Source organism: Anabrus simplex, chromosome 1 (assembly GCF_040414725.1).
Source record: "Anabrus simplex isolate iqAnaSimp1 chromosome 1, ASM4041472v1, whole genome shotgun sequence".
Lineage (NCBI taxonomy): Eukaryota > Metazoa > Arthropoda > Insecta > Orthoptera > Tettigoniidae > Anabrus > Anabrus simplex.
The window spans coordinates 1,148,959,613-1,148,974,646 of NC_090265.1; the positions used below are offsets into that span (position 1 = coordinate 1,148,959,613).

Here is a 15,034-nt window from a genome sequence, read left to right on the forward strand (position 1 = left end):
GAAGGCTAAAGCCAATCTTAAGGTATCTCATGAAAAGGTTAGAGAAAAGTATGATCGTGGACGGAGACCCACCACTTTGAAGGTAGGTGACCAGGTGATGGTCAAGAATTTTGTTCCCGCGGGCAAGCTTGCCCCCAGATTTCATGGGCCATGCATCATTCTCGATTTTCTTACGCCGGTTACATTATTAGTAAGCAATCCAGCCACCGAGAGGATATTTAGGGTTCACCTGTCCCAGGTGAAACCGGTGTAAATTTTGTGTCAACTTGCTTCATATAATTTGATAGGAATATGAAGGTTATATTTTTTTTTTTTTTTTTTGAGTTCCACTCTTAAGGCATTCTGCTCCTTCTATTTTATTTTATATGTAAGCATTTCTGTAAAACCTCCCCCGATTTGTTAAACTGCCATCCTGTCCTTGCCACGGCCATTACCACGCTCCCGTTTCCTGCTCCACTACACACAGTGGCTGGCTTAGATGAAATGCCATGGATATCTGCACGCCGCTGGCCCCTCAATCTCTCTACATGCCTGTGCCCTCAAAAGAAACATGATGGTCCCCCCGCCTAGCTTTAATGTTTCAGTGCCCCCGCAGCCGCGCGGCGCTGTGCCGCGGCTGGGTTCGAGGACGGGCCCCCTCGGCCCCAGCGAGGACGACATGTGCACGGCGAGCCGGAGCTCTCCTCCCGGCCAAGGCTGATGTGCGGCGCACGACCTGCTACTTGCCCGCAGCCTGTATTTGTTCACCGCGGGCGCGGCGTGTTTCAACACCTCTGCTCCCCTCATAGTGCGGGCGAGCGGTATCTCAGGGTACTTGAGGGGTCCGAGCGGCCTCCTTTGGACGCAAGCTGCAACGGCCGGTCTGGCCATCCAACTTCATCAACCTCAACTACATGGACAGTTACGATAAGCAATGACTACACTCGGGAATTCAACAGCAATATTTGGTGGACATTGCAAAATTTTTCATCACTTTTAAGTATTAAAAGTTTATCCTCAGAATTCTACTTCTACAAACTTAAAAACTATTCTTCATCTGCAACAACAAAATTTTGAAACTAAATCAAACCAAATTAAGAAAATCTTATAAATTTTTTTTTGGCAATTAATCTCCATATCTACATCAAAACTTGGACCTTGTTTTCAAACAATTTCATGTGTCACCCCGGGAGGAACTTTTGGGGGGGGAGGTCTGTACCGGGAGGTACACCTCCACTCCGCTAATTTAAAATGTGCGCCAGTTGAAACTCCTCTGCTGGAGGAAGTCTGAACTTTATCTACGCTATTAATTCTTTACCTTCTCAGAAGATGTCACCACGTGGAAAATTTTGAGTTTTTGAACTGTGTCATTTTTGATGTGTTTTTGTTTCGCTTGAAAGAAGTGTGAACTTTCTCTTCTAGAGGACACTACTGAAGATCAACAATAGTGCACCCTAGTGCGGAGTCAAAGAACTATTTTGTTGGAGAAATTTTTATTTCAAATGTTTGTTTCTTGCTAAATTTCTTTCTGTTATTGTTTAAGTTGGCTGTATACCCCTCTTTTCCCCCTTGTTTTAGATTTATCCAATCCCGAATTTCTTTTAGTAATTTCCGACCAATCCGATGTATCTTCCCCCAACTTGGATATGTTTCTGTACCCGAGCCAATAAAAAGTTTGTGGGAGGGTGTTTTCATTCCCCTAACGCCTAGAACCTTCCGCGAGAGGATATAAACTGCTGATTTTAGGGTCTCCGGGCCATTTCTATTCCATCTTTCAGTGTATAAAGTACATAGCAGGAGGCGGGAAGCGCCTCTTTCCTCGGCAGCGGTCATCAATAAGGTAATGGCCGATTAATAAATTCTTTCTTTGCTAGCTCAGCAGTTTAACTCTCGGGGCGGGTGCAAAGCGTTCCTCCATGTAACCTTTTCCTAAAATGTAACGATCTTTTCTTCTATTCTCTTTTAAGCTGCATATTGGGATAGAGAGTGCTAACCCTCTCGAGCTCCCACTCACATTGTCTTGAGGTGAACTTATTTTCTCAACCTATTCTTCGTTAATGTAAAACAAATTGCTCTTTTCTAAAGTCACCTCGGTAGTATGGGATTAGCCCTTGCATTAGTGGCCTAGAGCCAGATTAGGTTTTTTTAAAAACAAGTGTATTAGGAGTGCAGATTGCCTCCTCTCAAATTGTTATTTTAGAGGTCATGTAATTGCCCCTTTTCATTTAATAGACCTCAGTAGGTTGGGTATTGTACCCCTGTGTCTATGTCCAGTGAGGACAACTTGAAGGTGGAGTTTGGTGTGGCCTGGGAGAGGCTTAAATTTTGAGAGCGAGTGGCTCTTTTGAAAATTAAGTGTTGTATGCCTCGTGGAGGCTTTTCTGTGTAATTTGGAGCAAGGGCTCCTAGGTATGAATGGGGTTTTCTGCCCCTCTGTTAAAACTCGTGTTTGGGGTAAAACTGAGCTGATTGCCCAAGCAGTGTAAAATCAGGGCGCGAAGCCCAATTCCTGTAAATATTGTAACTACCCTTTTTGCTTTGCTACTTTGTACCTGCCATGCTTGTTATTTCTTTGTTTTTGAAAAGAAAATATAACCTTGTTAAATTTTAAATTAATTTTGCTTTCGTAGCTGGAGACCTATTCACACCCGCACCTTCTTTCACCTCTACCTACCACGGAAAACTCCGTAACAGTTACCACCTAACTTATCTCAACATCAGAGATCACTCAGATGATGTGCTGCAAGGGGACCCAGTCAGTCCAGTGAAACTCAATGTTGCATCCTTTGCTAATGGCTTTACGTCGCATCGACACAGACAGGTCTTATGGCGATGATGGGTTAGGAAAAGTCTAGGAGTTGGAAGGAAGCAGCCGTGGCCTTAATTAAGGTATGTTGTTTAAATCATCAGTCCATAGACTGGTTTGATGCAGCCCTCCATCTCACCCTAACCTGTGCTAACCTTTTCATTTGTACGTAACTACTGCATCCTACATCTGCTCTAACCTGCTTGTCATATTCATACCTTGGTCTACCCCTACTGTTCTTACCACCTACACTTCCTTCAAAAACCAATTGAACAAGTCCTGGGTGTTTTAAGATGTGTCCTATCATTCTATCTCTTCTTCTCGTCAAATCGATCTCTCACCAATGCGATTCAGTATCTCTTCATTCGTGATTCGACCTATCCATCTCACCTTCAGCATTCTTCTGTAACACCACATTTCAAAAGCTTCTATTCTCTTTCTTTCTGAGCTAGTTAACGTCCATGTTTCACTTCCATACAATGCCACGCTCCACATGAAAGTCTTTAAAAACATCTTTCTAATTCCTGTATCAATGTTTGAAGTGGGCAAATTTCTTTTCATAAGAAAGCCCTTCCTTGTTTGTGCTAGTCTGCATTTTATGTCCTCCTTACTTCTGCCATGCTTAGTACCAAGTAACAATATTCATCTACTTCCTTTAGGACTTCATTTCCTAATATAATATTTCCTGCATCACCTGCCTTCGTTCGACTGCACTCCATTACTTTTGTTTTGGACTTATTTATTTTCATCTTGTACTCCTTACCCAAGATTTCGTCCATACCATTCAGCAACTTCGAGATCTTCTGCAGTCTCAGATAAAATAATAATCACCGGGCGAGTTGGCCGTGCGTGTAGAGGCGCGCGGCTGTGAGCTTGCATCCAGGAGATAGTAGGTTCGAATCCCACTATCGGCAGCCCTGAAAATGGTTTTACGTGGTTTCCCATTTTCACACCAGGCAAATGCCGGGGCTGTACCTTAATTAAGGCCATGGCAGCTTCCTTCCAACTCCTAGGCCTTTCCTATCCCATCGTCGCCATAAGACCTATCTGTGTCGGTGCGACGTAAAGCCCCTAGCAAAAAAATAATATCATCGGCAAATCTCAAGGTTTGATTTCCTCTCCTTGGACTGTGATTCCCTTTCCAAATTCCTCTTTGATTTCCTTTACTGCCCATTCTACGTAAACATTGAAAAGGAGGGGGGGGGGACAAACTGCAGCCTTGCCTCACTCCTTTCTGGATTGCTGCTTCTTTTTCAAAGCCCTTGATTCTTATCACTGCAGACTGATTTTTATACAAATTTTAGATAATTCTTCGTTCTCGGTATCTGATCCCTATCATCTTCAGAATTCCTGAAAAGAATACTGGGGATAGCAAAAACAGCGCCGTCAAGACTAGCGTATATGCTTGCAAAAGAATGCTTTTTCATAGAAGATATGAGGTACATCCTACAGCTACCATCTACACCACAAGCAGAAGCAGTCCTTAGGAAAAGAAAGGAAAAACAAGAAGAAATATGGCCGGAATTTTTCACGACAGAAGTCATGCTAGACCGAAGATGGAGTGGACCAAACTAGGTTTTGCGTAGTGCCATTACTAGACTAGCCGTACATGGATTTCACCATAAATTGTGCATGAAAACATATTTCCATGACCCAGATGAAGACTGCTTATGCAAACTATGCAACAAAGTGTGTGAGAGTTATCATTTTACAATTTGTACACAGAGACACAAGACTCTAAAGGAATACAGCAAAGAATAGTGTATTTTGTATCTATTTGTTCAGTGTATACTAATTTTATGCACGTTTGTGCGCTCTTTCCTTAATAATAATGTTATCCAGTAATGATGAACAAGAGGCACCCATGCACCTATCACTTCCTCTCTTTAGAAAGCAAGCTTGTCACGATAATGTTACGTGCACTTCATTGGAGTATCTAGCCTCCGCAGCTCCCTCGAAAGTGCAAATGAAAAGAGAGGATTGAACAGGGCAAGAGATTCTCCAACAAAACCACAGGAACATACCAGCACATTTTCACAAATTAGCACTAAATTCCTCCGGTAAGAAATACTTGCGAATGAATTCACAAACTATCTCCATTCGGATCGTTTCCAAATGTCATATTTACCATTTTCATAACCTTATGAAACAAATGTAATTGGAACGTGCGAAATCTTCATAGGTTCACCGTGTGAAAGAACACTTCAAACAAAAAATGTCAAACTCAAATTAGTGGGACACAAGTACGAAGTTAATGGTTGATTTAACCAAAGAGGATAGGTTTTAACGCTGAGGGCTATTTTCTAACCGCAAACCAACTCGATAAACCTACGTAACTTGCAATCATAATGAAATTATCTCCGGAACCGGATATTACTGCAAGCATGAAACTATTTGTCAAATTTGACAAGCAAACCAACTTTTGCAGCTTTAAACAGAGATGTAGCGAGAGGGCTTACATGGTTGTTGGCCTTATGCATAATAGAGAATGAGTATGTTAAGTCGATTCACGAAATATTGTTTTTTCTATAATATTCCGAAGAATTATAGATGAAGTTGAAAGAAGACCTATGTTTCTCATAGCTTGAGTTTGCATAGAATAATTTCAAGCAGGTCCATCATTATTTACATAAACTGCGTAATATGTATTTAGATTTTCCGATAAAATGCGACGCATGATTATTCCTAACCTGCGTCTGTTATTTTTTAATGTTACCATTCCTGCAAGTCGGACGTACTACCAAGTACTACTTTTTGTTCTCAGTGACTGCAGTTGTTCGGAGAGCTATTCATATTATGCTATGCCCTTGGCGCAGCGTTATTCTAATTTATAACAAATACATTTGTGGAAATTTATATTCATATGCTTTGTTTACAGAATAAAACCGAAGGAGAATTGTACTTGCTGCTGAGAGTCCTTCCCGGCTATGATATTTTTGCATTTAAATTACCAATATTTTGTACTCATAATGATTTTTCGGTGTTCAAATTTTAAGCAATTCTTTGCTGGAGATGTGTAAAATAAAGCAGTCATTCATTAAAATACTTTACATAATTTAATTTGGTTCTTTGCATGTTTTAATAATAAAAGGCGTTATTTGACTCAGTTGGTAGGGGAAGTGGAGTATCTTCTTCACGGACGCTTTGAAAGTGACGTCATTGTATTGATCGCGGAAGAGAATCGTAGCATTCGCCATCTTGAAGATAGTGAAAAGAGATTCTGAAGAAAAGAAAATTTGAATCTGTGGCCATCGGGCAGTATTTGTATTGTTAGGAATTAAATTCCATTTGTATATTGATAACCCATTTGGACGGACCAAGGTATTGTGTTATGATAATGATTACTGGTGTATTTATTTCCATAATAACATGCTAGTTTCGCCTTCTATGCATTTATGAATGAATATTTTTATTCTGTGGATTTGTATAGGTTTAAAGAATTATCGGCGATTTCATATATTATTGAAAACTGGGGAGTTACATGCAGGTGTATTTTGACTTGTGTACCAGTGTCGACCCAAATACTCTTAGGCAATGTTATTTAAAAAAACACTCTTTGTCAAATCCCATTAGAGTGGGGTGTAGGCTTTACTACATTGTGTTTAATATAGAGCTTCATCGGATTTAAGTGCGTTTTATAATTGCCATTACAAACTCAAAATATGTGGGATCTTTTGTTAAATTCATTATGGAATATAGTTTTTATTTTGGACAGTTAGTCAAAGTCAAGTTTTGATAGCTTGGCTGGGGCTTAGTAATTGTGATGACAAGTGACAGTTGATTTCGGGGGAACATTTCTTAATCTCACCGTAGGTTTGGCGTAGTTAGTATGTGCTCTTGTTTTAATCTTACCTTGCATATATTAAATGGTAATTGGAGATCGCTTAACCCCAAATGCAGTTTCGTATTGTAATCTGACAGAACTGTCATTTTGTTCTTCATCAAAGGAATCTCTGCCAGAGTTCTTTGTCAACCGTGTGTATGTGTCAGTTATATAAATAAGTGTTTTTAGGAATCTGTTTTTTGTTTCTCTTTTGAATTAGCGTTGTAATTAAATTATTTGTAACCTCTGTGTTTTATATTCAAGTGGTCATTGCCATATTTTTCATTCTGACTTAACCTCTAAAATCCATAATCACTTGTAAGTCTACAGTCTAAGAAAGGAAAATATGAAAGTGTACTTCATGAATAGTACAGAATTGAAACTTAAACAGGAGTTGACGTTTTTTGTTTTTTTTATTGAGCAGTAAGCATGTCTAGTTGGTAAATTGATGGATGTTTAAATTGTATGTTTGCATTTTTCTCCCACTAATTACTCTCTGAGGTGCAAATGCTCTAAATACTTAAGGTCAAGGATCCTCATTTTGTTATGATAACCTGTTACTTTGTTTGTGCTCAAAAAAAGTAATATTAAATATATAGTTTATGATTATACCTTCAGCAGTTTAAACATGTTCAAAGGTTCCCTATGTAGAATATTAAAAAAAATTTTGATTAATTTCAGGATATAATAATTTAGCTCTTTAGTGAACATGTGTATTCATTTTTTCAAATGTTGCGTAGATGACTTAAATCAGCTGTTGATTATGACGAGAAATAATAGCTTAGGACATCAGTCTTTTCTTTGTGATTGAAAACATTTTCTACTGTACTCTTATTTAATAACTGATGTAGCTTAAATTTATTGGAATTTTCTACGTGGATTCTCAGCACAGTGGTTTTAACCATACGCAAGGTGTGCTGATGGTGTGTGTTCAGTGAAAGGAATTATTAAATTCTAGACTAATGAATAATTTGAGAATTCGTCCTTGCTTGTGCTTGTTGCCACGTGTAGCTCCTTGATGACCTCTTTGCTCTTGTAACATTCTGTTTTGAACCAAACTTTGGCCCTGTTGTAGTTTTTGGGCTTTGTAATGACTATCCTCTTTAGTATGTTTTAAGGTACGTCAACATAAAGATGTTTTTGTTAACTTTGTTAATAAACATTGTTAATGAACAATGTTCATGAACATTTCTGTCTGTTAATAAACAAAATATCGTGTTCATTAACATTTAGTGTTTTCGTTAACATTTCGGTTTGCACATGCGCAAAGACGCAATTAGAACACGCAAATTCGTAGTGCGGAATACAATACTTTTATTTTTCGAAATCGACTGTCGAATCGCAAGCAACTCGTATACACCATACAAATACACAAGTGAAATGTAGGAGTATTTCTCTTACATGATCCTTGGTAGGAGTCACCAGTCACTAGGAATCTTCAAGTTATACTTAGCCTAACATTTGGAGATGGCATTCCGATAATTTGTATCATTTCTTCAATTTCAGACCCAATTACTGTCAACAAGAACCAAAAGTCTTGTAGGGACATCCTCAGAAAGTTTTGAAAGCCTGCTGCATCATGAATTAAAAGTTCTGATATAGGCCTAAGTGTCCTCTCCAAACTTAATTCTAAACGCTTTTCCAATATTTTTCTTTGCCACGCTTTGCGTCTGCGCTTTTCTGTAATTGCACTCATTAAAATAATGAAAGCTGGAGCTGTAGGTATTTTCTTCTTCCTGACCCTATCCATTGTAACCTCACAAACAGATATTTTGGTGTGGACGCAATGTTAAAGAAGTTTGTTAACAAAAGTTTATTAACATCTTGAGAAATGTTTTCGTTAACATTGTTTATTAACTTTGGTGTGACCGAGCTCGATAGCTGCAGTCGCTTAAGTGCGGCCAGTATCCAGTATTCGGGAGATAGTAGGTTCGAACCCCACTGTCGGCAGCCCTGAAAATGGTTTTCCGTGGTTTCCCATTTTCACACCAGGCAAATGCTGGGGCTGTACCTTAATTAATTAATTAATTAATTAATTAATTAATTAATTAATTAGCCCTTCCCTGTCCCACCGTCGCCATAAGACCTATCGAGTCGGTGCGACGTAAAGCAACTAGCAAAAAAAAAAAAAAAACTTTGGTGTGGACTAACCTTTAAGGTTGTATTCAAGAACAAGACTTTGAGAGGATACTTTACAAAGTCTACTTTGATAGGCAAGTCTTAGGCCTACTTTGCTCTGTCGGTTTCATAGACTCTACTTTCTCCAAAGTTGACCGGTTGCTAGTGATATTGTCCAATAATAGAAAACAAGAATAGAGCAGATTTCGTCAAGCACTTTGTTTTTTCTGATCAGGTCTAGTGTATTGTAACTTTTCATGTTTTCTTTTTCTCAACCATAGAGAAAATAAATTTTCAGCGTGTTAAAACTTGAATAACTGAGGTCTTTTTCTGGCTGTTAGTACAGATACCCTTCTAATTATTTTGCTGACAGTTGGTTGGCTTACACTATGTAAGTCAAGCACAAACTAGTTGAAAATTGCCTATAACAAAATAATAAATTAGGCCCATAACTAGAACTTTGTGCTTATTCATTTAACATAACCTCAATATGTTACGTGTAAGAGCATTACAATAAATAATACATTAATAAGTAGTAATTCACATTTACCTGCGGCATATCTTTAAGCAATTAGCAGTCTTATAGGAAGAATAGGTAGTCCTCTTTGATTTTTCGTTGTCAGTGCACCTTTGAACATTGTGAAGATGTGCAACACAGTTTATTGAATCTCTGATTTCAAATTCGTTATCCCAGTAGAACTCAATAGCATTTTGCGCATCTTGTATAAATAGACTAGGAGTATGTGGAGCTTGGATAATCTCCTGGACATATTCTAAATCTTCCACAAACTGGATTATGTGTAAAGTGTCCGCCATATATTATACTCTACACTCGACTTTAAATCAAAGTACTCGCCATGTATTATACTCTACATTCGACTTTAAATCAAAGTACTGCCCATTGGCGGCTTTGTGGTAAAGTCTCTTGGCCAAAGTCTACTCCGCAAAGTCTTGGCTATGAGTGGGAAAATGACTTCAGTGGGTTCAAAGTTGACTTTGCCTCAACATTTTGTTCTTGAATATGACCCTTATATTAATTAAGTTAATATATTTTCAGTTTCATTGATGTGTCGTTCAGAAATTAAGCTTTTGCATCTCTTTTTCATATGACTGTCTCATCTATCTTTCTAGTTACTGTATATTTACTTTCCACTCTTTCATATTGTCTCCTCCCATGTAATTGAAGCGTTGTCTTGATCAACAGGCGTTTCCTTATAGAGTTTGTGGTTGCCTCGTTATTTATTAGGATAAGGTCTATTGACGAGGTGCCATTTTGGGTAACGTTGGTAACTTCCGTGGGTTCTGGTCTTGTAGTTGTTTTAATTGAATCTGCTATTTTAAGTCCCCGGCTATGATTGCATTGTTTTGATTAGCTTTCTGTAAGGTTGTGTTAATATTGTCAGTGATCTGTGATGTTTGTTTATTTAGCGTATGGCTTTACAGATACAACACATACATACTTGATTTTGGAAAGCAAACTATATTTTTATGTCCAGGTTGTTTGTCTTTGGAAACGCATGAGCAAAATCACTGTTGTTGGCACTGTACTTTCCTTTTATTTCCGCTTGGAAATAGGCTGCAAGGATGTTGACTATATTGTGGCTGGGGCTGTACCTTAATTAAGGCCACGGCCGCTTCCTTCCCTTTCCTATCCCATTGTCGCCATAAGACCTATCTGTGTCGGTGTGATGTAAAGCCCCTAGCAAAAAAAAAAAAAAAAAAAAAAGTAAAAATTATTGTGATATTTATTATGTTTGTAGAATTGGGAAGTAATTGAATAAAAGTTAGAGAATTACTTAATATTTGCTTTTTTAAAAGTAATTATTACTTGTAATCATTTTGTACCAAATGTAATTTTTACTTCTGATTTACTTCTTGAAATAAAATTGCAGCCATTAAATTCCAGTAATCAATATACATTGCATTGAGGGTTTCGCAGCAATTGAGCCCCAGCACTCAATGCATCATTCCAAGAGTGGTAAAAACAAAGCCAGGGATACATAGACATTACAATACCACATTGAATATTTTAGTAAAATAGCTTTACTCCAACAATGTTGGAAACTAATATTGATACAGCAGTATTGACTGTCCTGTGCAGGGAGTTTCACACCTAGAGAAAACGAAATGGCAGTAATGAATTAACGATCGATAAAACTTCGTGATCTCTGTTATGTGTGTGTATTATGTAAACATTACCGACAGTAGAATACTAACACACAATGAAAATCCCTAGCCTGTTTCCAGTCATTCAACTGGGTCAGGAATGGAATGAATGAAGCTCCCATCTAGTGGCGAGGATAGGAATCGTGCCAGCTGCTGAAGCCTGTCGCACTTGTCTGGGGCAGTGATTAATGAATGAAAAATGAAGTGATATTGGAGAGTGTTGGTTGAATGAAAGATGACCGGGAAAACCGGAGCACCCGGAGAAAAACCTGTCCCGCTTCCGCTTTGTCCAGCATTAATCTCGCATGGAGTGACCGGGATTTGAACCATGGAATCCAGCAGTGCGCTGCCACCTGAGCCACGGAGGCTAATACTAACACACAACAAAAATATAACCTAGCAGAACATACCAGTTGACAGGTCGGTACTTGGCTATGACACCGATTTCCATTTCTACCCAGTGTTTACATGTAAGCTGTTATTTTTAAACAGCCACTAGTAATGAAATGAGTTCAGGTAACAACTGTGTGAATTAGTTTCCAAAGGCCTCTTTGTACACTATTAGTGGTCTGTCCACTTGGGGCAATAACCCAGCCATACAGTGCTCAGACAGTGGTTCCTCTGGAACGTATGCTTCGACATGAAACTTGTAATTTTCTTGGTCAATTAGAGTTGCAGAGAAAATGTGTACGACATTTTTTCTTTCTTATAGTAAACTGAACGTAAATTCACATACTTGGCTTTATTTTTTGATAGGACTCACCATTAGTCCATTATTTTGGTATTTATAGATTAAATATTTATTAAGAATAATTGCATACAATGTGCATGTTCAATCTTGGCAGAATTTTGTCAATGAAAACTATTACATTCTAGGGTGTGATATTGATCACAGTAGTTCTCGCACAGTTTGCACATATTACTCGTGAAACTTTTAGTGATACCTGGACTCCCTAGTGCTGGATCGGTAAGACCTTGGCAATCTTCGAGATTCATATTGGCAACCTTTGACACAAACTATGAATCTCCATGAGGCATCTGGCTTACACTACATACTAGTACTGTTTTTTACACAGAAAAGCCAAAATATAGAATTCATGCATTGAGAAATGTTATATGTGTGACACAGTTGTTGGCTTAAGAAAATAAAGGTTTAGAAAATTCCTAACGATCGATCATACTATCGATTCAATTTTGATTTCATTTCAATTCCGTTGGCAGCATTACCGGAACCGGGCTAGCTCCCTCCTTACTCCTCATCCCGGTACAAAGAAGTATCACTAAAAGCTTTGCGAGTAATACATCACATACACCTACATTATTAATATGGTGGTATTTCTACACTATACATATCTTCTGGGGAACCTTGTGAACTGCAAAGTGCGTTATAGTATGAGACTGTAATTAGGCCATATTTGTTCCCTATTAACCATGGCATTCATGCAGTAGCTATCTGGCCATATATCTTCTCATTTCTTGGATAAATTATGCTAAAAGTCTCTAAAATAAAAAAAATATGGGGAAAATTTATTTTGAAGTCCCAAGGTATCATGTTTAGCCTTACTTAATGATAGAATGCTTCTATGCTAAAAACACACCCAAAAAAAACCCTGTGGGTGGGGGACCTGTCGTAAGAGGCAACCAAGGGATGATCCAATTAGAACCATAAGACTACCTGTTATTAGTACCATCATGCAGGGAACACCATGGGTTGCATTTACTTGCGCGTAGTACCACTATGTTAGGTACGCAATAGGTTTGTGATTAGTAGCGAGTGTGTGGAACAGGATGTGGGTCCTACAATACCTGTGATTTGTTCCCCAATATGAGTGACACCATGCTTCTGCCTTACCTATGCTCAGTTCCCACTATGTGAGGAATTCCACGGGATAGTAAGAGTCCCTGTGGTTAGTTCACTTATGTGAGGAACGCCATAGGTTTGCGTTGCCTGTAAATAGCACTGCAATGTGTGAAACACCATAGGTCTGTGTTACATGTGCGCATTGCACTACCTTTGAATAGTACCTTAATGTGTGGAATACCGTGAGTCTCCGCCACGTTTTATTAGTGCCGCAACATGACAAATAGCATGGTTCTACTTTCCTAGCGATAAATACCATTATGAGGGGCTGATGACCTCGATTTTGGACTCGTTTCGACTATAAGCAGAATAGATTCAGCATCGTGCGATAGAAGCAGTCCCTTGGTCAGTAATACTATTGTTTTGTGCCAGCTTCTGTACATGTGAGGCACTGTGGGTCGGATCCACTGATCGTTTTAAATTCATTTCCATTCATTCTTCGTCCTCACGCTTTGAATTCTGGTCAGTGGAGGATTTTGTACTTCTAATTAGGCATTTCATTTCTTCTCATTTCGTACCATTAGGGGCCGATGAGCTCGATGTTAGGCCCCTTTAAACAACAAACATCAATCGCTCAAAACACAAAATGAACTAATATATATTGTTCCTTGCTAACTTTGCTATCATTCCAGCCCCATGCGAAAGAAATGATGATTTCCTTAAGACTGGTGTGCTGTGATGTAATTGTAATTTTACTGAATACTTATTGTAAAAGTAAATTGTAATTGAGTAAAATATTTCTCAAGTAACTGTAATTCAGTCCAATTACTTTTTTGTACTCTTCCCATCTCTGTATGTCTTGTGGGTTATTCTCGTGCGTGCTAGAGTTAGCTTAATCAGTATAGTTATCCCTCTACTGGGCCTGCCATCTGTATCATGTAATGCATAGTAGTCTTTCCCAACTGGTTCCATCGGAAATGTCTGTTAATACTATTTCTTCTTCTAAGGGGTCTATTTCCACCTTACTGTTAGCTTTTGCTCTTATATTCTATAGCAGCATTAGGGTAGCCTCTTATATCTGTGTTTCCCATAACTTGCAATAGCTTCCAAGTATTTCAGTGGGCCAACTGTCTGCCTTTTCCACTTTTTTTCAGTTCTTGGAATGGTATGGCAATCTTACAGGCTGTATAGTATGCTTTTTAAACAAACGTAAATGCTTTTTCGACTGTTGAAACTATAAAAATATACCTATAAAAAAATTAACAATAACTGGAATTTTGGACATGTTCTTTTTCATGTAATTGAGGACTGTATAGGCCTGTTTGTTTTCAGGTGTGGTGGTTTTCATTCACAATTTTTGTCTGTATTTTGGTGTGCTCAAATGGCTTCCTTAACGAAAAGAAAAAAATCCTTTTGTATGAAGTTGCTCTCATTCTAACGTGATGTGATGTAGTCTTTCACCTTTTCTTCTGTCATTTCCTTGTGACATCTACTGATATATGACCAAGTATACTATCTGCGCACTTTTTAGCGATAGATTTCTGTCCGGGGTGAGGAGTAAGGAGGGAGCTCTCGCGGTTCTGGTAATACTGCCAACTAAATGGAAATTAAATCTGAACTGAATCAATATGATTGATCGATATATATATGCTACAACTTTATTCAGTTGAAGTCTCAGATACATCACTCACAATCGTCACTGCTCTCTGCCGCACTATTAATTATATCATCATCCAGGGCTATTTCCATGACACCGTCGTGCCTCCAGTAGTCTTCTTCTTCCCGTTTGTGCACCTTTCTGCAGTACCCTTTCCAATCCTCGGCAGATACTGAGTTGAATGCTTCGATGGTCAGTCGTTGTAGGTTTCCTGCTGACATGTCTCCCGTTATATTATGTCCTCTGAACTCGTGTTTTATTTTTGCCCATGCCAATTCCATGGCGTTCAGATCACAGTTGTATGGGAGAAGACGAAGGGCGACATGACCGTTTACAGCAGCCATGACGTCAACAGCATAACTTGTTTCAGAAGGCCTGTTTTCCTGAACTAATCTATACAGGGCCTCTTTCCTTTGATTTGTGTCGCAGACAATGTCTTTCCCCTGTAGCCACTGGACCATTGTCACTCATGTATCATACCGCGATGGTATTTTATCCACCTGTCGAGAATGATATGGTGGATTATCCAGCACTATTACAGATGCAGGAGGCAAATAAGGGAGCACACCGAGCTCGATAGCTGCAGTCGCTTAAGTGCGGCCAGTATCCAGTATTCGGGAGATAGTAGGTTCGAACCCCACTGTCGGCAGCCCTGAAGATGGTTTTCTGTGGTTTCCCATTTTC

At 38.8% G+C, this 15,034-nt stretch overlaps 2 protein-coding genes across 6 annotated transcripts in view; one reads left to right on the forward strand and one right to left on the reverse strand.

Moving 5' to 3' along the window:
• The window catches only part of LOC136876936 (peptidyl-prolyl cis-trans isomerase-like 3), a 147,617-nt gene extending 142,470 nt beyond the window's left edge, over positions 1 to 5,147 (reverse strand). For both annotated transcript variants that reach the window (XM_067150710.1, XM_067150703.1), the window contains exon 1: positions 4,914 to 5,147. In XM_067150710.1, coding sequence (XP_067006811.1) covers positions 4,914 to 4,922 — 9 coding nt within the window. In that variant the 5' untranslated portion in view covers positions 4,923 to 5,147. The remainder of the gene's footprint in view (positions 1 to 4,913) is intronic.
• An 805-nt stretch (positions 5,148 to 5,952) lies between these two features.
• Positions 5,953 to 15,034, forward strand: part of LOC136858113 (protein PRRC2C) — a 708,190-nt gene continuing 699,108 nt past the window's right edge. For 2 of the 4 annotated variants that reach the window (XM_067137417.2, XM_067137419.2), the window contains exon 1: positions 5,954 to 6,106. The gene's annotated coding sequence lies outside the window, so the exon portion shown is untranslated. Of the gene's footprint in view, positions 6,107 to 6,596; positions 6,765 to 15,034 lie in introns of those variants that run through there. The other 2 variants (XM_067137420.2, XM_067137418.2) reach the window with 2 other exon arrangements.